Source organism: Gossypium raimondii, chromosome 13 (genome assembly GCF_025698545.1).
Source record: "Gossypium raimondii isolate GPD5lz chromosome 13, ASM2569854v1, whole genome shotgun sequence".
NCBI lineage: Eukaryota > Viridiplantae > Streptophyta > Magnoliopsida > Malvales > Malvaceae > Gossypium > Gossypium raimondii.
In genome coordinates this window covers 40,452,154-40,475,460 of record NC_068577.1, presented here as the reverse complement: position 1 = coordinate 40,475,460, position 23,307 = coordinate 40,452,154, and the positions used below count along the sequence as shown (strand labels likewise).

The following is a 23,307-nucleotide window of genomic DNA, read 5'->3' as shown; positions in this document are numbered from 1 at the left end:
GGTCTTTTTTTCCTCTGCTCCAAAAGCCTAAGCTTTGCTCATATTTTGCCAAAGGTATGTATAAATTCCAACTCCTTTTTTTTTTCTTTTTATCCATTTTATTTATCTTTTATTTGAATTTGGTTTTGTTCAACTGAGCTTAAGCTGTATTTCAATGGTGAAAGTAAAAGTACTTAGCTTAGTACTGTTTGAATGTGTAATTAATTTTTGAATATTAGTATCTGATGTTTAAAATTGTAGTTTTTTTCTAAATTGTTTTATGCTAACTTTAAAATTGAGTAAAGTAAGATACTTTGTTCTGTGTGATCAATTGTTAATGCATTATTAAATCTGAAAAAAGAAAGTACAAAAATATGTAACCATGGAATAAGTTATTTTATTAGGCTCACCAAAATTTTGCGAGTCTCCTGTTTCAGTGTCAGTATGGGTAGATTTATTAATCTTGAATTTATTACAGGAATCTAATTTGGAGTTCCTACAGTGGCTCACCTAGGTTTTTGCTCAAATCACTCCCTCCATTTATAACAAGCCCACATCTTAGTCCTGCATTCACCGAAATGCTCTGGCCTGAAAGTCTACTTCTTTAGGGAGTGGTTCTCTATATCTCTTTCTGTTTCACTTCATCTTTTTGCAGCTGGGGACAATCTCGAATAAGATGATCAGTAGCCCCACATTTATAACAAGCCCCTATCTTAGTCCTGCATTCACTGAAATGATGTCTTCCACAATATTGACACTTAGGTTGGGGAGTATTCTGAACACTGCCCACACTTGCTGCAGGTCTATCGAATGCCCTGAAATCAGATTGTTTTGATCTACCTCTACCCAATCTTCCCGGCACTGATGTAGTTCGACTAATTTCTTCTCTAGATTTCTTCACCGGCAAATCTGAAAATGATTTAAAAGCACCTCTTTTGAATGGCTCTTTACTTTTTCGATCCCGCTGCATTTTCCTGTTATATACTTCTTCAAGCTTTTGAGCACGGTATGGCAGAACTACGAACTCCTGTATTTCATTGCTCCCAATCATCATTCTAATCTCATCATTTAACTCTTCTTCAAATCTAATAAACATTTCTTCTTCAGTAGGTATAATGTTTCGGGCATATTTGCTGAGGTAGACAAATTTTCTTTCGTATTCAGCCATTGACTTATTTCCTGCCGTAGGTCGAGGAATTCCCTTATCTTTTTATCCAAATACCGTTTGCCCACATATTTCTTCTTAAATTCATTTTGGAAAAATTCCCAAGAAAATTTCTTTGCCGGTACCACGGCGTCAATCGTTTCCCACCAACTATAAGCTTCTTCTTTCAATAGGGATAGAACACATCTCAAATAATCATCTGGTGAGCAAGCCATTTCTTTAAAAATTCTTATCGAACTCTATACCTAGTATTCAGCTTTGACGGGGTTATCATCAGTCTTTACTCGAAATTCTTCGGCTTCAAGTTTTCTAAGCCTTTCCAATGGAGAACGCTTACTGGATTCAATCATTGTAGGAGGTAGAGGAGCAACTGGGAATACCATTGATGGAGCAGAAAGGGGAGGAGTTGGTTGAGCCTGATTTCTTTCTTGCATTGTTTCAGTATACCACTGATTCATAATCCCATAAATCATATTCTTTAGTTCTTACTCTCGCATTAGGGAAATCGGAACATCACTGTGTCGAAACCATTTTTTTTATTTAGAAAACGGGGATCGACTTTGAAAATGAAAATGGGAGTCGCCACCGATCTTTTACTGAGGTGTGATCGGTTCACCATTAAAAACGATTTTGGTCCGCGAAATTTGAGAAAACAAGTTCGGGAGTCGATTACGCACGAGGAAGGATTAGCACCCTCGTAACGCCCAAAATTGGTACCAAATTGATTGTTTAATGTCTTAGGGTCGAAATGTTGAAAAGATTTTAAAATACGATCATTTGAAGTTTAAATTTGAATAAACCAAATTGAATAATAAGACGCACTCATCTCGAAGAAATAAATTGCCACACTCAGTGAGTTAGGGTGCAACAATTCAATCGTCAAAATTATGTCTTTTTAATTTGTAAATTTTAAAATTCTTGTATCTTGAAAATGTTATTTGGTCATTTAAGTCAAATGAGAAATCAGAATCCAGTAAGTTAGGATTCAATTTCTCGAAATTCCTAAACATCAAACATTGCCTTTATTTTAAAATCGAGATAACAAAATGCCATATCCAGTAAGTTAGGATCCAACATTTTGAAGTCTCAAAAGCTTTGTTTTAAAATTGTAGGTTTTACTAAAATAAACACTTGGCTATTCAAATTCATCGAGAAGAATTGAAGCTCAGTAAGTTAGGGCACAATTCTTTCAATAATTATGAACACCAAGCTTTTTTAAAAATTAAGAAATAAAAGGATTGTAGTGCTTTAATAAAATACAATTTTTTACAAAAGAAGCATGATTGAATAGCAATACATAATGTAAAAGATAAATAGCAACCCAAACCTACACTAAGAAGTAACAGCAAGATAGATGAATACAAATAGCAATAATAATTTTAATATTATACAAACACCAATATTAATAATTAAGCATCAAATAAATCGATAATCAATCTCCTAAAACATACCTCAAAACAATGAAAAGGAAAAATTTGTAATCAATATATCCATTATACAAAATTCAAAGATAAATTGCATACATGACTTCAAAATAAACTCAAAAGATATTAAATAGTTAATATTTGGAACAAATTAGGAATAGGTTTAAAGTAAGCAATATTTATTAATTAAACATGATAATACATATAAAAATAATAATGATACATACATACTAATATATAAAAAATAAGTAAAATATATTACAAAATTTTAAAAGGAATTAATTACATATAAATAAAATTGATTTGAAAGACATATGCAAATATATTAAAAAAACACTTAAAATTAATTATCATATAAAATCAAAACATTAATACGTACTAAAATAATTTAATAAGCTACATACTTATATGAATAATAGTATTATAACAAATATTATTATGTAAAGATGTACCCTATAGTAATATATATAAAAGAGAAAATAAAAAACAATATAAAATAAAATATCAAAAATTTGTTCAACTTACAATAAACTCCAATAAAATACATAAAATACTTAATAATGAAATAAATAATAATATATTATATTTAAAACAAAATACCGATGAATTTAAAACATCAATGTATAATAAATTTAAATAATATTAATTAAAAATTAAAATAATAGCACATTATATTTTAAAATTACACTAATAATAAATTTTAAAACAATATCAAATTTAAATATTAAAATAATATTGTATTTTTAGAAATAAATATGTCAAAATAAATCTAATTATATTTGAAATTATGTACTAAAAAAAACTAAACTAAAATTGTAACCAAAATTAGAAGAAAAAAACAAATTCGAACTAAATTGTCAATTGATTCAACACTAAGAGACTAAAACAACAAATAACCACACAAATCCGGGAATTCAAATCTTGTCAGTGAAAATGACGACGTTTAATTGTAGATCTAATTGAGAATAGAATCAAATGCGAGGTAACAAATTAAAAAAATCAAAGAAAAAAAACTACATTAGAACAATGAAAAAATGGGAAGGGCTCATTGCGCAAATTTCCCTTCGATCCAAAAACGCGCGGATCTGGTCTCATCCGAGTCGGGTTCAAACGCAGGTCATGGCCACCGAAACGGTACCGTTTAGAAGCTACTGATGCAAACTTCAAACGGCGTCGTTTCAAAAATCAGCATAAAAAAATAAAAATAAAAACCTTAAACTAAACCTGATCTGCCATTTGAAACAAAAACCTAAGCAGTCTCCTCTCATTGCTGCGCTGTTTCGTGCCTTTAACCTTCTTCCAGCTCCGATTGCGACAAAGTAGAAGGCAAGTCGGCCACCAGGTAAGTGTATTCTCCTTTTATTCATATTTTCTTTCGTTTTAGCACATAAAACCATGAAAAAAGAAAGGAAAACAAAAAAAAAATAATGAAATCACCTTCGAATTTCTGCTATATGCTTTTTCTTTTTTTATTGATTTTTTTCAACATCGGATCCTTTTTATAGTGTAATATTTGACTTTATATAGCCGAATCGGAAAAAAAGAAAAATAAATAAATAAAAATAACATCTCTTTATCTGCTATTTCTGTTTTTTTCGATTTTTTTCCTTTTTTTCTTTTTCCTTTTCTCTTCTTTGTTTGTTTGTGTGTTGCTTGTAGTGCAGTGCGTCTGGAGGTGGTGTGCGTGCGCGCATGAGAGAAAGACCGAAAACTTGGAGGTCTTCTTGGCGATAGGCTAGCTAGGGTTTCTATTTGTGATTCTTTTTGTTTTGGGCTTTAATGTAATTGGGCTGAGGTATTTGGGCCACTGTTTGTATAACTAGACGTTTGGACTTTAGTTATATATATATATATTTTATTTGGGTTTTAATATCTGTATCGGGTCGGACAAATTTGGGTCATTACACACTATTTGTTCCTTGTTCAGAAATTTGTATTCTACTGTTAACTTCTTCCTGTTCAGTACGTTCAGGTCTATCTGACATCTTAATAATCGGATCTATAAAAATGACAAATATTACATCGGATCATACACATCACACTATCATAGATCTATATGGCATGTATTTCTAAACACTTTACACATCACACATGTTCCGAGAATCGGCTAAATCAGGCTTTGATACCACTAAATGTAATACCCCCTATCCATATTCGTCGCCGGAATAGGGTACGAGGCATTACCAGGGTTTACCGAATTAATTTTCCATTATTACGAGCTAATTACTATTCATTTTCCATACAGAATTTTTCGTAAAATCCCAAATTTTGTTTATGAATTCAATATAATCCCTTTATAAATATCCAACCTTCCCTGCAATTTTAAGACCGAGACTAATCCAAACCAACCAATCCAATTTAATCAATTTGATACCAAATCATACTTCTATTATAATTATACCATTTAGCATATTCATCACTTTTTACTTTAATACATATTCATTAAACAAGTTTTGGCATTTATATAATCATCAAACCATATACATGCCATATAAATCAAAAAGGAAATTTACAAAAGCTACCGGAGATAATCTGGATAATGTGATCTTTAGTGTTGATCTGATCCTTCATATATTTTCACGTCAATCTACAAGAGACATTGAATGCACTCAAGTAAGCTTATAGAAACTTAGTGAGTTCATAGGCATAAAACATAAATCTTACCAAACATTCATACACTTATACATTATACACCATTACTAAGTTTACCTGTCAACCACAATCATTAGTGAGTCCCCTGGTATAAACTCACTACCACTTATCCATTTACTATAATTCTTTTGGGCCCATTTGTCACTTACCATCCTTAATCAAATTAGGGAACGGTTACGGAAAATTGAGTACTTCACTTCCACTTTGTCATAGTATAACTATGGTCTTGCGTATGATCACTTATCACTTTCCGAAGCCATAGCCCTGCCACGGTTTTACACGGATCACATTTATCACTTGCCACTTGTCACTGATCAAATAACTGTAGCTAAAGCTACCACTTATCACTTGTCACTTGTCACTGATCAGATAAGTGTAGCTAAAGCTACCACTTATCACTTGTCACTTGTCACTTGTCACTGATCAGATAAGTGTAGCTAAAGCTACCACTTATCACTTGTTATTGATCAGAAGTACTCAAATCCGACGTTCCGCTCAATTTGATCATTTATTCAGTTTTTGCATTATTATTTTATTCTCAATTCATCAAAAAATATATCTCATCAGACAGTATATAATTGATGAAATTAACATTTAATCATTAAATTTCAGCCATATGAACTTACCTGGGTCGATTTACAGAATTTGTGAAAGTTCAGGGACTAATCAGCTACTTTTTCTTTTCCTCGACTTGCTTCGGGTTCTCGTTCTATCATTGTAAAATCATTCATTTATCAGTATTGACTTCACCTCCACTCTATTTCACATCCTTAATGTTTATAACCCGCTTGTAAGTAACATTATCTATAATTTCACTATTTACTTATGTATATTCAATGTTGTCCATCCATGTCATAGTCACTAAATTATTTTTATCTTGAGCTACAGAACTCTAAATTAGGATCCGCTAATTTTCCCTGAAACTAAACTCATATATATTCTTACCATAAAATTTTTAGAATTTTTAGTTTAGCCAATAAGTACAGTTTATTCTTTAAAACCACCTTTGTTCTGCTGTTTGATAGTTCCGACCCTTTTTTACCAAAAATTAATTATCTCCTCGTATAGGATTTGGATGATGTTCCTGTTTGTTTCTCTTGAAAATAAACTCATTCAAGATTTTAAATATATAAATTTAATCCCCTAATTATTTTTCTACAATTTTTGATGATTTTTCAAAGTCAGAATAAGGGAACCCGAAATCATTCTGACCTTGTCTCACAAAATTTATTATATTTCATTATTTACAATTCTATTGCTTACACCGTTTCTTCTATGATAAACTAAATTCAATAAGCTTTAATTTCATATTTTATTCATCCTTTAATTCGATTTCCACAATTTTTGGTAATTTTTCAAAATTAGACTACTGATGCTGTCCAAAACTATTTTAGTGCAAAATGTTGATTTCCATTTTGCCCCAAATTTCACAATTCATACAATTCAGTCGTTGCTCAATTAACCCCTCAATTAAGCTAATTTTTCTCAATTAGTACTTTACCTAGACATTATAAGTTATTTCACAAGTATTGAAATTCAGAATTTTCACATAAAATCCTAACTTCAAACTCTTTTACTATTAGGTCCCAAACATTCACTTTCTATTCAATTCTTTCAATAAAATCGGCATATAAACAATTTAAAGCTCTAATTCTATGTTAAATCATCATATACTTCCAGCACATATTCATAGCAACTTTCAATTTCTTTCATAGAATAAAAAACTAATGAATTCAACAAGTGGACCTAGTTGTAAAAGTCACAAAAACACAAAAATTTCAAGAAATAATCAAGAATTGAACTTTCTTGCAGTAAAAATATGAAAAACCAGCTTAAGGAAACCCTTCTGTGGTGTTTTTGCTGATGAGAATGCAGAAAAATAAAGAGAAATCTAGATAATTCCACTTTAACCCTAGCTTTATTAAGTAAGTTTTGCAATATTCCAATTTTGCCCTTAATTCTCCTTATTTTCTTACTGATTTAATGCGTCCAGCCCAAATAGACCTTGAGTCTATTTACCTTTTAAGCCCTCTTTCTTTTATCATTTAAGCTATTTAATCTTTTCCTATAATTTTGTATTTGTTACAATTTAGTCCTTTTTGTTCAATTAACTACCGGAACTTTAAAATTTCTTGACAAAACTTTAATACCAACTTTTTAACACTCCATAAATATTTGCTAGATTTAAAATCTCTGAGGTCTTGATACCTCGTTTTCGATTCTAATTATTTTAATATTTATTTCTAGTACACTATTCAATATTTCAAAAATTTTCCTAACTTCACATTAACTTATACTCACTAAATTAATAATATTTTATACTCACTTGTCGGATTTAGCTCTAGCAAACAAGTGTATGGATCTTTTCAAGGGCTAAATGTTCCCAACATCACTTTCGTTTTCTCTACTGCCATGTTGTTTCATTAATGGATCATGTTAGAATTGTTGTGTTGGAGATTTAAGTTGGGTTCTGACGAGATATCTTTAAATATAGATATGGTTTGTATCTATACATATCCTAACATGAAAGTATATGATACTCACCTCTAACACCGGTTTTCCAGACAGTGTTAGTGTAGTTAAGACCAGAGACAACGTTGTGGGAGTCAGTGAAGGAGAATTTGAGACGATAACGACTTCCTTCCTTTAGTATAAACAAGCTGCTTTTAGGGTTTGAAACAAATGAAATGGGCAAAACAATATCTGGTCGGCCCCGACATACGATTGACAGCCTTTCTATCTTCACTTCTGCCGCCCCATCTCTGCTTTCCTCACAAAAATATAATTCAACACGTGTTTGCTCCTTGAATAACTGATAGGAAAAACAGTACCTCCAAGAGCAGACATATCAACGCTCCCAAGAAGCTGTTCTTTCCATCTCCTCAGACTTTCATCATCCTTTAGAATCAATAAATACAAAACACAGTGCTTTACTTACTTGGCTTCATGCAAATACATGCATACACACACACACACACACACAGTGAAAGAGGAGGGCCAAGATCCAACTCCTTCTCAGGTTTCAGCTTGGGATCATCATCTTCTTCATCAGCCTCATTCTCATCATCAACATTATTGTTCTTTGCTTCATTATCATAACAAACTTCTTGTTGTTCTTCTTCTTCTCTTCTCTCGCCTCTTCATTATTGTTTCATTCATTTTTCTTCAAACCATCTTGTTTGGATGCTAAGAAAATTCCTACAGCAGCTGACATTTTTCTTTCTTTCTTTTTTCCCTACGAACCTTTGCCCAAGGAAACCATTTATATATATATGGTAGGGATTAAAGAAGGAAGCTTCACATTCAAAGTTGGTTTTGTGGGGTTGAAATTGCACCAAATTTTAGATGATTTAAAGGAAGAATTTATGGATTCTTATTAATGATTATTTTGTTTTTATATCCATCAACATTCCTTGTTTGAGATTAGCAAAAAAGAAAAGAAGACATTAATTCATGACACAAGACCTGACATGAAAGGCAATTGGAACAAAAAAAGGATGGTAATTAAAAGTTAAAAGTTAATTTTAAGTCTCTATCCATATTCGAGTTTGCTTGTATTATTTTTTATTTAATTTTATAAAAAAATTATGGAAAGTAATAAAAATTGTATAAAAGGAAATCAATTATGGGCTTGAAATGGAAGCAGTGGCTAGGCTTTGGAACCATTGGCTTGTGGTGGCAATAGCGCAGTGGTTAGGGTTGGACCAGCTTTTCTCGATGACCTACTCAAACATCCATTCATTCCTACTTGCTTAAAAACTCCACCCTCTATTTGAAAAAGAATATTTATCATCTAATAATATTCAAGAAACTAATCCATCAATATTTTATTTATTTCATCATTTCATCTCTTCAACTTGAATTCGGAAGTACAATTCAATAAAATCCTTTTTTTTTTCTTTTTTAAATTGTTGAAATTCAAATCATATAATATGGAATTAAAATTATTTATTATTTGTTGGGTTTTGAAGCTTGAAAACAAGCTTATCATTTAAATTAAAATTACATTTAATTTTTATATAAATTTATTACATACTTATTTTCTCATATTCTTTTAATTTAGTAATATATTATTTGAAATTTTTTAATACTCGTTATATTTGTATCTCATATAATATGGATGTATGACCCATACATAAGAGGAAAAAAACTTTAAAAAATATATAATTGTATTAAACACATACTTACATGCGAAATCCAAACAACGTATGTAAAATAAGTAATATTTCAAAATTAATTAGGATTCAACATCTTAAAAGTCTTCATTTAATTATTTTAAACACAATTCCAAAATTTATTCAAAACAGAATATAAATCCAAAGCTGTTATTCCAACTTAAACAATAAGCAAAAAGTAGGGACATTGATGCTTATCAGCGAACTGCAATAACAAAAGAATTATGGGGTTACCTTTCATTCTCAAAGTTGAAGAAGACATCCACAAGATCGAGATTTCCTCGATTCAATGGCCATCCTCAGATTTACATAAACTGACTGGCAAAAACAATAGACCGAACCTGCAGGGACAACCCTTATTCGACTGTCTTTAAATAATAAACATAAACTACTTGACATATTAGCAGTACCTCGAGATTGATATAACCTCGTCTTTCAGCTTCCATGTACAAGTTTTGTAATCTATAACTTGTGATTACGCAATCTATACTTTATATGCGAACATAGGTAGCTTAAAACCGCTTACATACTGGGTATGTAAAGCGTGGAACGCTTGAAAACGAAGACAATGCTTGCATTGCCAAAGATTGGAAGTGCTTATTTTCAATGTGGATGACAGTCTAATTAGATGCCTGATAAGCTACTGGCCATTAGTGGGGTTGGGAGCGTGTCTGAACCACATAAATATCTTCCCCGAGAAGACATCCTTCAACATCTTGGGGGCACCCAAACTTCTGCTCCAGGAAAAGCCCAATGGCATCGAGATGCTGACTAAACTGCTGACGGAATTTAGGATCAATTGTTAACGGTTTTTTGCTGTAGTCTTCTGTCAAATGGTGAACTTCCCCATCAGCAGGGTCTGCACCTGTGTTGGTTTTAAGAACAAAGAACAGATAAGTTGGCTGAGACTTGAGCAGCAAGGCTCGATTCTTGCTGAAGAAACAACATATTTTCAAGACAGAAAATTGAAAAGAAAAACAAAGAACAATAAAGAGTATTGGAACAAAAATTGATATATTTCATTCAACTTTGAACAATGGCATAATACCAATACATAAACCAAGCAATTTGCTTGTCAAAATCAATATATGGTCACCTAATTGCTACCTACTACCACTAATACATTGAAACTTGCAAAAACAAGCTTGCACACTTAAACAAAGCTGAGTTAACAGCTCATTCATCAACAAATTACATCAATCATTAACCTAACATAGTTCAAAATGAACTAAAATGCATCACATCAACTTAAGAATACAAAATAAACTGAAAAGGAATAGTTGCACTTACTCTAGCAGCTTCTGCATGGTTCGATCTTCATGGCCTGCTTGTTGTTTGCTTCTTTGCTACATGCTGACCAACCTTCAACACTCCTCCTTGGTTAGCATGTTGCAAACTCCTAATTTCTTCCTTAAGTGCTCAAACTTTGTTATACTAAGGGCCTTTGTCAAAATGTCAGCAAGTTGATCCTCTGAATTGCAATGAATCAATTTCACTTCCTATGCTTGCTCCATTTCTCTAACAACATGGAGTAGGGGTGAGCAAAACTCGATTCGACTCGAAAAAATTGAAAAAAATTCGAATTTCAAGTTAAACGAATCGAGTTATTCAAGTTAATCGAGTTAGTCGAATCAACTTGATTTTTTTTTGAATTTCGAGTTCGAATCAAGGTTGAGTTTTCGAATTCGAATAATTCGAATATCAAACTATAATATTTTACATTTTTACCCAAACTCTCAAACCTTTTTACTTTTCCTTCAAAACTTTTACTCCTTTCCACTTTCCCCTAAAACTTTTACTCCCCTCCCCTCCCAACCTCCCAACCCCCAAATCTACCCAAAATCCATTTCCCACCAAAATTTTACTCTCCCATTTACTTTTTCTCAAAATTTTACTCCCCAAAACCCTCAAAACCTTTTATTTTCCCCCCAAAATTTTTACTCCCTCTCACTTTTCCCCTAAAATTTTTATTCCCCTCCCATCCCACCTCCCATCTATCCCAAACCCTCCCCTCCAATTTTTTTAATATTTTCCTCCAAAATTTTACTCCCCTATTTACTTTCCTCAAACTTTTATTCCCCAAAACTTTTATTTTTCCTCTAAACTTTTACTTCTCACCCTTTACTCTCAAATAAAAAATCAAAATTATCTAAAAAAAAATCACTAAACACAAATAGTAATAATTTTATTTATATCTACTATTTATATTATTAAATTAAATTTCACATTTTATATTATTTATATTATTGAATTGTTTAGTCATATTGAATATTTATATTAAAATTGAATTATTAATTATGCCATAAAATATTCGTGTTAAAATTTTATATTGGTATCAATTTCACATTTTATTTTTAAAATAACTTTTATTAAAAAATCATATTTTTACATTTAATATATTTTTAATTCCAAAATACATAGTGACAAGAATCAAGATAATTGAAACAACTAAGCAAGTAAAGAAGCTAACCAAGATATAAAAAATTAATAAATAAATTATGAGGTAATGAAAGTTAATAAAAAATTTGATTAAGGTGGACAAATTTTATTACGATGGGTGACAATAGTTACAAGGACCTAAAATTATTTTTTAAAATTTAACTCGAACAAATATATTTGATTCGATTCGATTCGAATTCCATCTTACTCGACTCGATTCGAGAAAACTTCAAATAAAGTTAGGATGATAAAATGAGATTCGAAAACTCGATTAACTCGAAAATTTTCGATTCGATTCGATCGAATGCTCACCCCTAACATGGAGTTTGATGCTGAAATGCTTTGTTCTTCCATGGAACACTGGATTTTTTGCAATTGCAACAGCAGATTGATTATCACAAAAGATCTCTGTTGCTTCCCTTTGATACACATTCAAGTCAGCCATTATTTTTCTTAGCCAAATGGCTTGATTGACAACACTTGCAGCTGCAACATACTCGGCTTTAGCAGTAGATTGAGCAACTAGTGTTTGCTTCTTCGAGCTCCAACAAAACATGGCTGAACCAAGATTGAAAGCATATCCTGAGGTGCTTTTCATGTCATCCATTGAACGAGCCCAGTCACTATCAGTGTAGCCTACTAACTTCAGTTTTTTAGCTTTGCTATACATCAAGCCATGGCTTAATGTACCCTTGACATACCTGAGCACTCTTTTTGCAGCTTGAAAGTGCTTCTCATTGCTACAATGCAAGAACCTTGAAAGCAAACTTACAAGAAACATAATGTCAGGCCTAGTGGTTGTCAGATACAACAAACAACCAATTAAGCTCCTGTAGGTTGTTTCACAAACCTTCTCAAAATCACCATAACTCGATAGCTTCTCTTCAACAGCAATTGGAGTATTGGTTACTTTACTATTTTGCATTGAGAACTTGGTTAGAATCTTGGAGGCAAAGGCTTTCTGACTTAGGAATATCCTATTGTGCATCTGTGTCACTTGTATGCCAAGAAAATAGGTCATCCTTCCTAGATCAAACATCTGCTGCATTTTGGTATTGAAATCAATCAGGATTGCTGGTCTCCTCCTGTCACCAACAAGTCATCAACATACAGGGACACAATGAGCTGTGTTTGTGCCCCTTCCTTCTTGACATGCAATGTTGGCTCACTCTTGCTTCTCTCAAATCCCAAACTAACCAGGTAGCTATCGATCCTGCTATACCAGACCCTTGGAGCCTGTTTCAAGCCATATAAAACTTTCTTCAGTTTGTAGACCATGTGTTCTTTACCAGCTACTTCAAAGCCCTGTGGTTGTTCAACATAGATTCTTCCTCAAGAAATCCATCGAGGAAGGCTAAATTCACATCGAGTTGGTAGATTTTCCACTGCATTTGTGCTGCTAAGGCAATCAGCAGTCTGATGGTGTCTAGCCTGGCCACTGGTGCAAAGGTCTCCAGGTAATCCAGACCATACTTCTAGCTAAACCCCTTAACAACCAACCTTACTTTCAGCTTATTCAAGCTCCCATCAGCATTATGCTTGGCTCGATAAACCCATTTCACCCCAATAATCTTCCTTTTGACTGGTCTTTCAACTAGTTCCCAAGTCTGATTCTTCTCAATCATGCTGATTTCATCAGCCATTGCTTGCTTCCACCATTGCCGAGCTTCAGCCTCTTTAAAACAGCTTGGTTCAGCTATGGCTACTTGAGCTCTTTCATAAATCTCAACCAATGGTCTAGTACCTCTGACTGGTTCATTATCAATGTCCATTTCAGGATGATTTTGATCTGGCTTAGTTTGGTCTGTTACAAGGTCTTCAGAAACTGCCTGTGGCTCATTATTTTCCCAATTCCAGCGTAACTTCTCATCAAACACCACATCTCTGCTTATAGACACTTTGCTTGTTGAAGGATTCAAGATCCTATAGCCTTTTTTGACTGTATTGTAGCCCACCAAAATACCAGGTCGAGCTCTTTTAGCCAGCTTATCCCTTTTAACAGCAGGCACATGTGCATAACAAATACAACCAAAGACCTTTAAGTGAGCCAATGATGGCTTGAATCCAAACCAGACCTCAAAAGGAGTTTTGTGATCCAAGGCCTTGGTAGGAAGCCTATTTTGGATGTACACAGCAGTGTTAACTGCCTCAACCCACAAGGTTTTAGGCAAATTCTTCTCAAACAGTAGACATCTAGCCATATCCATCAAGCTCCTGTTCTTCCTCTCACTTACACCATTTTGTTGAGGAGTATAGGTGTTGGTGAGCTGGTGTTTGATGCCTGCCTCATCACAAAAGGCCTGGAACTAAGCTGAGGTGTACTCAGTCCCATTGTCAGACCTTATGGTCTTGAGCTTGCAGCCTGTTTCAGTTTCAGCACCAATCTTGAGCTTTGAAAACACTGAGCCTACCTCTGATTTCTGTTTCAAGAAATAAATCCAGCAAAATCTTGAAAAATCATCAATAAACAGAATGAAGTACCTACTTCCATTCAGTGAATTGGTCTTCATAGGGCCACACACATCAGTGTGCATGAGCTGCAGCCTTTCAGAGGCTCTCCAGGCCTGATTTGAAGGAAATGAGAGCTTAGCTTGCTTTCTTAGCTGGCATACTTCACAAACCTTTTATTTTTCAACTGAACCAATGAAGTTTTCAGCCAAGTCTTCTCTGGATAGCTGATCCATTGATCTGTAGTTGACATGACCAAGTCTTTGATGCCAAAGCTTGGATTCATCAGTTGTGGCTGTATAGGCAATGTCTGAGCCATTTGTCCAATCAACAACAAAGCTTTTATCAGCCATAGTGACTGCCATAAGCTTGGATCCACTTGGATCACTGATTTGACACTCCTTGCCCTTGAACACTATAGAATACCCTTTCTCTAGCTATATGCTTTTATTGCGATGAACAATTTTGAGACGCAACTTAAAAGCGTAAAGCATAGTGAAATGATAATTTTTTGAATGAGAAAAAAGGGAAAATTAGGTAAAAATGTCAAAATAAAAAATAAAAATCATGGTAATAATTGATTTTAAAGAAAGAAACAAAACGCATATTAAAAGTACTTTTCAAAAACACTTTTACAAAATGTTTTTTTTAATGCATCGTTTTTAGTTAGATTGTTAAAGGTTAGTGGTTTTGTTTTTAAGATTCGTGTTCGATTCTTTTCCTACTCATATTTGTATTTTTATTTAATGTTATTTTATTTTTATTTTTAATTAATAAATATATTATTTTAAAGTTTTTAATTAATAAATTTTATTTATATAAATAAAATAAAATTATATAATTATGTAATTATATAATAAAAATAAAATTATATAATTATATAATAAAAATATATTTTATATATATCGTTATGTTAGTAATATTTTAATTAATAATCTCTTTATTTATATATATTTTAACATAACGATATATATAACATATATATTTTATTATATAATTACTTATTTATCATTTTATTTATATAAATAAAATAATTATTAATTAAATTTTTTTAAAAATAAAATAATATTAAATAAAAAATACAAATATTGATTACTGAGTATAAGAAAAATTGAAAAAAAATTATTAACAGTTAAACTGACAAAAAAAAAACTAATGTATTAAAAAGAACATGTTTTTTGAAACAAAGGCTTTTATCATTCTGCCTTGGGAAATTCGGGGGCAATTTACACAAAAAAGCTCTTTTTTTAAAAAAATTACCGAAATGGGCCCATTATTTAATTATTTACCGGAATGGTTCATTTTTCGGCAATCAATGTCTATGCCCGGGGGATTCAGTGCCACATGGCGACCGTCGACGATTATGCGCTGGATTCCTCCTTTCTCTAGCTTCCGACGACAGTTGTTGTTCCTCTGGCGGGGATTCTGGTTCTTCCGGTACGGCATCTGGTTGTCGGACTTGGGACGATGATCCACCTTTAAAGAATAGTGTATGTGGAGGTGTTTGCATCACGAACAGCGACGGTGTTTGAAACCCATACGTTGGTGGGGATTGGTAAAAAGGAGAGCTCCCCGACAGCCCCTCTTACGATCCCTCGTGCGCCGCTAGCCTATACATCAGCGGTCCACTCGGCATAACAGGAAATGGAGCTGAACCGGGCATTTGGCTCCAACCTGCCATAGTACTTGGAAAAGGATACATATAAGGGTTAGGAAACGCACCTGGCATCATCTGAAAAGGCGGTTGCGTGGGTATCATCGGTTGAACTGCTGTGTCGGGTGACTGTGTCGGTGCTCTCGTTGGGCCTGGTGATTGCATGGCCGCTGATGATGAGTCGGGTGAATGTCTGGGCCTCGTTGAGGGGCTACCTTCGTCATCTTGTCGTCTTGGATTTAGAGGCCAGCGCCTTTCCCTTTCGACACGTATTTGACGCTGCCTCTCCTCTAGCATCAGTAAATACGGCTTGCCATGGATCTTAAACCATGGCATGTATTCTGGAACGCACGCTAACTACGGAACGATGATTGGTTCCCGAGTAGGTATATATTCATACTGATCTTCCCACATTTCCATGTACTAGGACCAGTATCTCGGCCAATCCGTATTCAATTGCCGAAGGTCGACTTTGTGTTGATCGTCAAACACCTCAGGATCCACGGGAATCGGTTGTCTACATTCAAACTGTCGTAGCACTTTGTCTGATTGGTGCGGCTCCACGGTTGCATAGTTGATCAACACGACTTTCACGTGCCAAGCTTGTGGATTTTGTAAGAACTCTTCCTGAATTATTGCCCGAATTTCCCGATCCTCGTATGGTGTCCATTGAAACTATATGAACATGATAGAAATATTAGTTATATACATAATTACTTGTATGAAAATATCTATTTTATTTAATACTTACTTGTGCTTCCGACCGTTGGTCCAATAGAAGCCGTATATCTTCAAGAGAGGTAGGTAATCGAGCATGACTTGCCGGATGGTTCCACCTAATTAAATAAATTTTTAGCATACTTTTATTTTTAAAATCTACATAATAATTGTAAAATTTAATATAAAATTTACCTCGTTATGAGTGGGAATGTATATGGGTGGTCCACTCGAGGACGTAGAAATGGAAAGCGAAACCGTGACCATGACTGTAGTAGTGACAGGCAACCTCCGATTTTTGCTCTCCTCGGTCGCGTCGCCCCGCACATCTCCCGATATAACGTTGCCAAGACGGCAGACCCCCAACTCAATTCACCAGTTGCTCTAAAATCAACGAGTTTCAGTAGCCATCTTAGATGTACACTGCTTCGTGACGTGTCGGGCATCAGATAACCTCCAATTAATTGAAGAATGTATGCCCGAGCATATCGGATTCTTTCATTTTCGGTTGAATCTTCATCCGGATCAGGGAATGTGTCACGTAACCAGCCCATCTCGATCTTACCTCCCTCCATTTTCTCCGGAATAGCGCCCAAAAACTCGTAGCACACCGCCCCCCAATCGCTAGATTGGGCAGACCCGGTGACTGGGTACCCGTCCACTAGCAATCCCAATTGTAGACTGACATCTTCTAGAGTGATAGTGCACTCTCCACATGAAAGATGGAATGTGTGCGTCTCGGGTCTCCACCTCTCGATCAACGCACTGATTAGTTTCGGGTCCACCTTGCATCCCCGACCTACCGCCACACGTGCCAAAACTCGCTTCCAGCAGTAGTTCTCTACCAACGGTGATGGAGGACCATGCATATTCCGGATATTGCATTCCAATACCTGATCTACAGACTTTTATAACAAATAATAAATTAATAATTATCTAAAAATGCATAAATAAAAAATTCTTAAATAATATTTAAAAATTAAATTTAATACTTACCATTTTCATTTGTTCCACCGATATGTGATGCTTATCAAGACGAGTCAATTCTCCGGCCATTGCTGAAATCGTACAAATTTAAGAGAGTTAAGAGAAATTTAAAAAAATGGAGTTAAGAGAAATTTAAGAGGAACTTGAGAGAAAATTGAAATTAAATATGGATTTGAGAGAATTTTGGAAGGAAATTGAGAGGAAGTTTGAGAGATAGTTAGTTTGTGAAAAAAAAGGGATGAGGGGTATTTATAGTTTTTTTTGACCGTTGGGGGGGCAACGGTCAAATTTTTGACCATTGCAAAGATTGTTCATCTGCGGGACAAATCAGCGCACATCATCAGCTTTGGCGACGTGGCGAGGACTTCTTGGCGCGCACACCGACATCGCTACCGACGTGGACGAGATTTGACGGAAAATGGACCATTCTGGTAAATAATTAAATGATGGGTCCATTTCGATAATTTTTTGAAAAAAAAAGGATTTTTTTTGTGTAAATTACCCGAAATTCGGACGTAATTTTTTTTTTAATTTCGGCATTTTTACCTAATTTAAGAAAAACCCTAAAACTTGAATCCTTCATATTCTCGACACTTGAATTTCCACTGTTTGAAGAATGAAAAAAACAAGCTTTATACACTGAAAAATCTGCTCATTGTAACAACCGCCAATCTCCACGGCGATCGTCACCTTTCTCTCTTCAATCAGAGGTATTTTTTTATATCTATTCTTTCTTACGAATATTCATTGTTACCCCTTCCTGTTTAGGGTTCAGTCTGCCGATTTCTTTAGGAACTTGTCACTTAAAGATGTTTTTAGCAAAAAAATAATGTTGTTGTTCTTCTTCTTGAGGTAAAATTAGCTATTTGTGGTAATTGGGTAGTGTAATTGTGAACTGTTCTTGAGTTAATTCCTTGTTGCTTTTGGATCCATTAAATTCGGATTTTTTAAGGTTTTCTTTACCCCAATCTCAAACTTGGTGCCCTTAATTCAGATTTTTAAGAAAATATTGAGGAAAATGTTCACAAAAAATTGGAGCAATTTATTTCCTATCAAATTTGAAAGTGAACAACTAAAGAGGATTAATCGTGGCATTACTGTTGTCCGTCAATTGTACATTATTTTGATTGTTATAATAACAAATATAGCTCTCGATGTTTATATATTGTAAATGTTCACAAAGTACATAAATGTTGTGAGCTAAATTTGTTAATCAAATACTAAATTGATAGAATGCGTTAACTTTGAAGAAAAATATTAAGTTGTGATTAGTTGTTCTTAGTTGCTTATTGTCGAAATTGATAGGGATTAAATTGTTCTGAGTTTTAGAGTGATCAATTTGCTCAATATCAAAATTGAGAGGTACTAGAGAGGTCTTTTACTTCTTTTCTCAATATACAAAGATGAGTACATTTTAACTTAAATATGAAAAATGCCTATATATATATGTATAAAACTGTTTCATTTTCATGTAAGTTCTATTCTGTATCTTTCCTTGTTCATTTTATGTTTATAATGTTTATGCTTTTATTCCTGTAAAGACAAATACATCTTTGTTTTTGCTAATTTAGGGTGAAATTATTTTTCAGGAGTGCTAAAAGAGGTACATTTTTGTGTAATTCTTTTGTCCGATTGGAATTTGATTAGTGTATATTCTAACCTTTAAGGTCTTACTCGAGTTTTCTTATAGTTGAAGTTCAGGGCAAAAATGCCTAAAAATCTGTTAAAATTCATACTCCAATTAAAACCATCACTCTCGTCGCTGCTTCCTCGGCTGTATCTCTTTATTCCTTCGCTTTTGCTACAGCGGCGCTGTTCGCTAGAATCTCCTCTGAAAAACAAACGACGACGACGAAAGCTACGGTCCTTTTTTCCTTTAGAAACCGCTCCAAAAGCCTAAGCTTTGCTCATATTTTGCCAAAGGTATGCATAAATTCTAACTCTTTTTTTTTTTATCCATTTTATTTATCTTTTATTTGAATTTGGTTTTGTTCAGCTGAGCTTAAGCTGTATTTCAATGGTGAAAGTAAAAGTACTTAGCTTAGTGCTGTTTGAATGTGTAATTAATTTTTGAATATTAGTATCTGATGTTTAAAATTGTAGTTTTTTTTTCTAAAATGCTTTATGCTAACTTTAAAGTTGAGTAAAGTAAGATACTTTGTTCTGTAAATGATCAATTGCCAATGCATTAGTAAAATCTGAAAAAAGAAGGTACAAAAATATGTAATCATAGAATAAATTATTTTATTAGGCTAGGGATTTAAGGTCTTTGATTCGGCACCTTTTCTGCAAAATCTATAAATGTCTGTGTGTGTTTATACACACTACTAACCCTTGATTTGCTGCCAACTTTTCAGCTGATTAACGAAGATGCCGCGGAAACCAGCTAGGCATCATAGATTGTTACCAGTTCAGCCTTTAACTTTCTCACCATTTGCTCGTTCTGTTGCTCGAGTTGCTACTGCTTACCTGGTTAAGCATCACATGCACGATGCCATGCAGCAATCTGCTGGTTTGTTTTTTTCTTTATTTGGTGTGTGCTTAAAGTGATAAATAATTGCTTTTCTGTTGCTGTTATCTGCTTGACTTTTACCGGTATTTTCGATTTTTGCATTCTTATTATTTTCTGGCCTAAACTGTAGGTGATGAATTTAAGGAGAAGTTAAAAAACGTAGACAGACAATCCGTGTCATCTGAGGATGAAGAATTTGATGTAAGTACTTAATTACAGGTAACATTGATTATACTATGAAATATGTCTAAAGGTTTTTAGTTAATTTGTCCCTTTTCTTTCTCCTTCTGTCTTTAAAAGGGAGTTGTCCAAGCAGATTTTGCATTCTTTGACCCAAAACCAGATGATTTTCATGGTGTGAAAACATTGCTGCAATCCTACCTTAATAACAAGCAATGGGATTTGAGCGGTTTTGTAGACTTGATATTGGGACAAACCACCGTTGGAACTGTTGTTAAATTAGAGGATGATGAAGACAATGGAGTTTTTTCTATAATTACTGCCCTTAACTTGGGGAGATACAAGGTAAGAAAGTTATTCTTTTGATCTGAATGGCTGTTAACTGTTCTTTGTTGAACTGTTTCCTATTGGCAAGATTAATTTACTGACCCTAACTTGAAATTGATATACTAAAAGGTAATCCATACCATTGATCTGCTAAATATTGCACCATCCTGGTTTTGCCATTGTTGGAATAGATTAAATAGTCACCTTGTACTTGATTGTATAGAATCTTAGTTAAAATCCCATAGCTAGAATAATGGACCAAGTTAAATGACCAATATCATTCGATGTGATAGATCAGGTAGTAGACAACTATGTTGGGTCTTTCTTTTCATTGTTCTTAAAGTGACTGCATCTGAGGCATATTTGGATATAGGTATGAGAATATGATCTTCTAAGTACATTTCAAATACATGGAAATGTTGAAAAAAATTTGAACATACCCATTTTTTATCCTTCTCGTAATCCAACACTCACACCTGAGTCTAGGTAACACAAACAAACAAAACTTTTAAATGAATCTTTCTTGTTGTACTGGTGGTTGATGCCTACCTAAAGGCTAAATATCTTTTATTCCTTCTCGAACTGTGGGTTCTTCGATAAAGTTTATCTGTTGAGGTGCTATTTCTTGTGTCAACATGCGAAACCCTTATATACCAAATGGTGTAGCTAAAATGTTGTGAATGTTGTTCGCTAGGATCACAAATGTATTTCAGAGCTCAAGGAGTTCCTTCTTAACATATGCCATGAGAAAGATAAAATAGGAAACTTGAGATCACTTTTGGGAGATGAAGCACAGAAAGTGGGTCTCCTGGTTTCCCAATGTGTCGTGAACCTTCCTCCTGAACTCTTGCCGCCTCTTTATGATGCACTCTTTGATGAAATTTCATGGGCTACCGAAGATGAGGTTAGATTTTGAGTAATGTGTTATACTTAATAAAAAGTATTGTCTTCTTTTTCTACCAAAAGCCCTTATTGATAGTAAACTTATATATATATATGTTCTTGTTTCACTTTTTGAAGCCCACAGAGGAGTTGCGTAATTCCTTCCGGTTCAAATTTTACGTAGTAGTAAGCAAATTTTACAAGGTATAAGATCTTTCTTGTGCTGCTTTTACATTTCATATGAGCATATTTTGATTATTCTTTCCCTGACTTTCGAGCTGAATCTACAGCACAAGAATGCAAATCAGAAAAGGTCTTCAAGCACTGACAAAGATGAGGCTTTCGTATATATTAAGCCTGAAGATGAGATTTTGCATAAGGTATTGATTCTTTGATCCATGTAATGTGTAATGCCATATGTTTTACGTGTCTATTGGTTTGTTTTCGTTTTTACATTTTAATGATTTCCTTTTAAAACGCATTTCAGCTGAGCATGTGGTCCTTCCTTTTTCCATTGCAAACTCAACAGGTTGCAACTCATGAGGTTAGTAGAACTCAACATCAAATTTATCATCATCGATCCATTTTAGTTCATCTCTAAATTCTGTTTTTGAGATCTAAAATTTTGATAGTTCATTAACTTGTCTTTACCGTTCTTTTTCAGACCAATGGGGTATAATTACCTTTGTATTCTTGTTTTTGATCAATAACTATAATTATCTTCCAACGGTCGATCTTTTTTGCAGCTAAAAAATTACCAGCTAACAGGGATTGTTATGGCTGTCAAAGCAGAAGACATTTCCTCATTCCGACAACAATTGCATGCATTGATAAATGAATCTTGAATCTCGTTGAAAGAATGCAAAATTTTTGACACTTTAAGTACTGTATTTCTAACTTAAACGATTTTGCACGAGTTTTCTGTTCCGATAAATGTTGAAGATGCAACCCGATAATGGAGGAGTTGCAGGAAGGTAAGAATCAGACTCCAATTTGCAAGCATAGCGAACACTCGGACCTGATTTAGGTGACATTTTTGATGGAATGAATTTTGTTGTGATATAAAAGCTATTTATGTTTGTGACTTAAGATCCTTCAAGGACCCTTCAAATATCTTAGGGCTGGGCACGGTGGATTTCCTCAAATTTGATATTGATTCAACTTGAACTCAATTTAAAAAAAAAAAAAAAAAATCCGATTCTAATGGATTGGGTCGGATGTTGGATTTAGGTTTTCTTTTTTGTCATCCCTACTCTTAACCCGGTTGAGCATTGTTAAAAACATGTAAAATTATGAATTATATAGTTTCCAAATGAAATGATTTTAATTATTTGAAATAATTATAAAATATTAGCTATAAGGAAGACAACAGTTAAAAGAAATACCCAAGGGATATGGCTTGCCTGTCTTTGCCTCTGCCTCCAATGCATTGGAAGGCATACTCAGTTGTTGCACAGCTTAGAGGTTGGAGATTTCTTAAAGTTTCTTTGCGAGTGCATATCTCCCGACCCTCCTTGGATGTCAGTATATACACTCGCTAACCCCTCGGTGACTGCACGTTAAAATTTGGTTTAGACCAATCAAATAAATCCTATAAAATTATATCTAATAAATATCTTCTGAGCTTAATAGAATAAAAAAAGAAGCTTTTCACCTATTTTCTCCATAATCTTTTGCATCTATATAACCTCTCATAACCTATAAAATTCACCTGTTAATCTTTTGGTTTTTAGATTTAACGGTTGGTTATTCAATTTTAACGTTTT

The 23,307-nt window shown here is 33.7% G+C and overlaps 1 protein-coding gene and 1 pseudogene across 6 annotated transcripts; one reads left to right on the top strand and one right to left on the bottom strand.

Moving 5' to 3' along the window:
- Nucleotides 1–22,630, top strand: LOC105783014 (protein BCCIP homolog). Of its 6 annotated transcripts, none has more exons than XM_052626924.1 (11): nt 18,205–18,350; nt 19,230–19,243; nt 19,448–19,563; nt 19,998–20,173; nt 20,283–20,353; nt 20,453–20,677; nt 21,354–21,563; nt 21,680–21,745; nt 21,832–21,921; nt 22,029–22,085; nt 22,288–22,630. In XM_052626924.1, exons 4-11 carry the CDS (start codon nt 20,011–20,013, stop codon nt 22,384–22,386), a joined length of 981 nt encoding a protein of 326 aa, XP_052482884.1. In that variant the 5' UTR covers nt 18,205–18,350; nt 19,230–19,243; nt 19,448–19,563; nt 19,998–20,010; the 3' UTR covers nt 22,387–22,630. The 6 variants fall into 6 exon arrangements, with proteins under 6 accessions (XP_052482886.1, XP_012463626.1, XP_052482882.1 ...); XM_052626923.1 differs by having other exon boundaries at nt 18,208–18,350; nt 19,331–19,563; XM_052626925.1 differs by having other exon boundaries at nt 18,213–18,350; nt 19,212–19,243.
- On the bottom strand, nt 1,390–8,434 carry LOC128036190 (rho GDP-dissociation inhibitor 1-like; annotated as a pseudogene).
- Nucleotides 22,631–23,307: the final 677 nt, after the last annotated feature.

What these genes read in the sequence shown, in the direction of transcription:
- LOC105783014 (XM_052626926.1), top strand. Translation starts at nt 20,011, where the DNA reads ATGCCGCGGAAACCAGCTAGGCATCATAGATTGTTACCAGTTCAGCCT. An exon ending in AAGATGAGATTTTGCATAAG is followed by an intron (nt 21,922 to 22,028) that starts GTATTGATTCTT and finishes AACGCATTTCAG; the next exon opens with CTGAGCATGTGGTCCTTCCT. An exon ending in AACAGGTTGCAACTCATGAG is followed by an intron (nt 22,086 to 22,287) that starts GTTAGTAGAACT and finishes TCTTTTTTGCAG; the next exon opens with CTAAAAAATTACCAGCTAAC.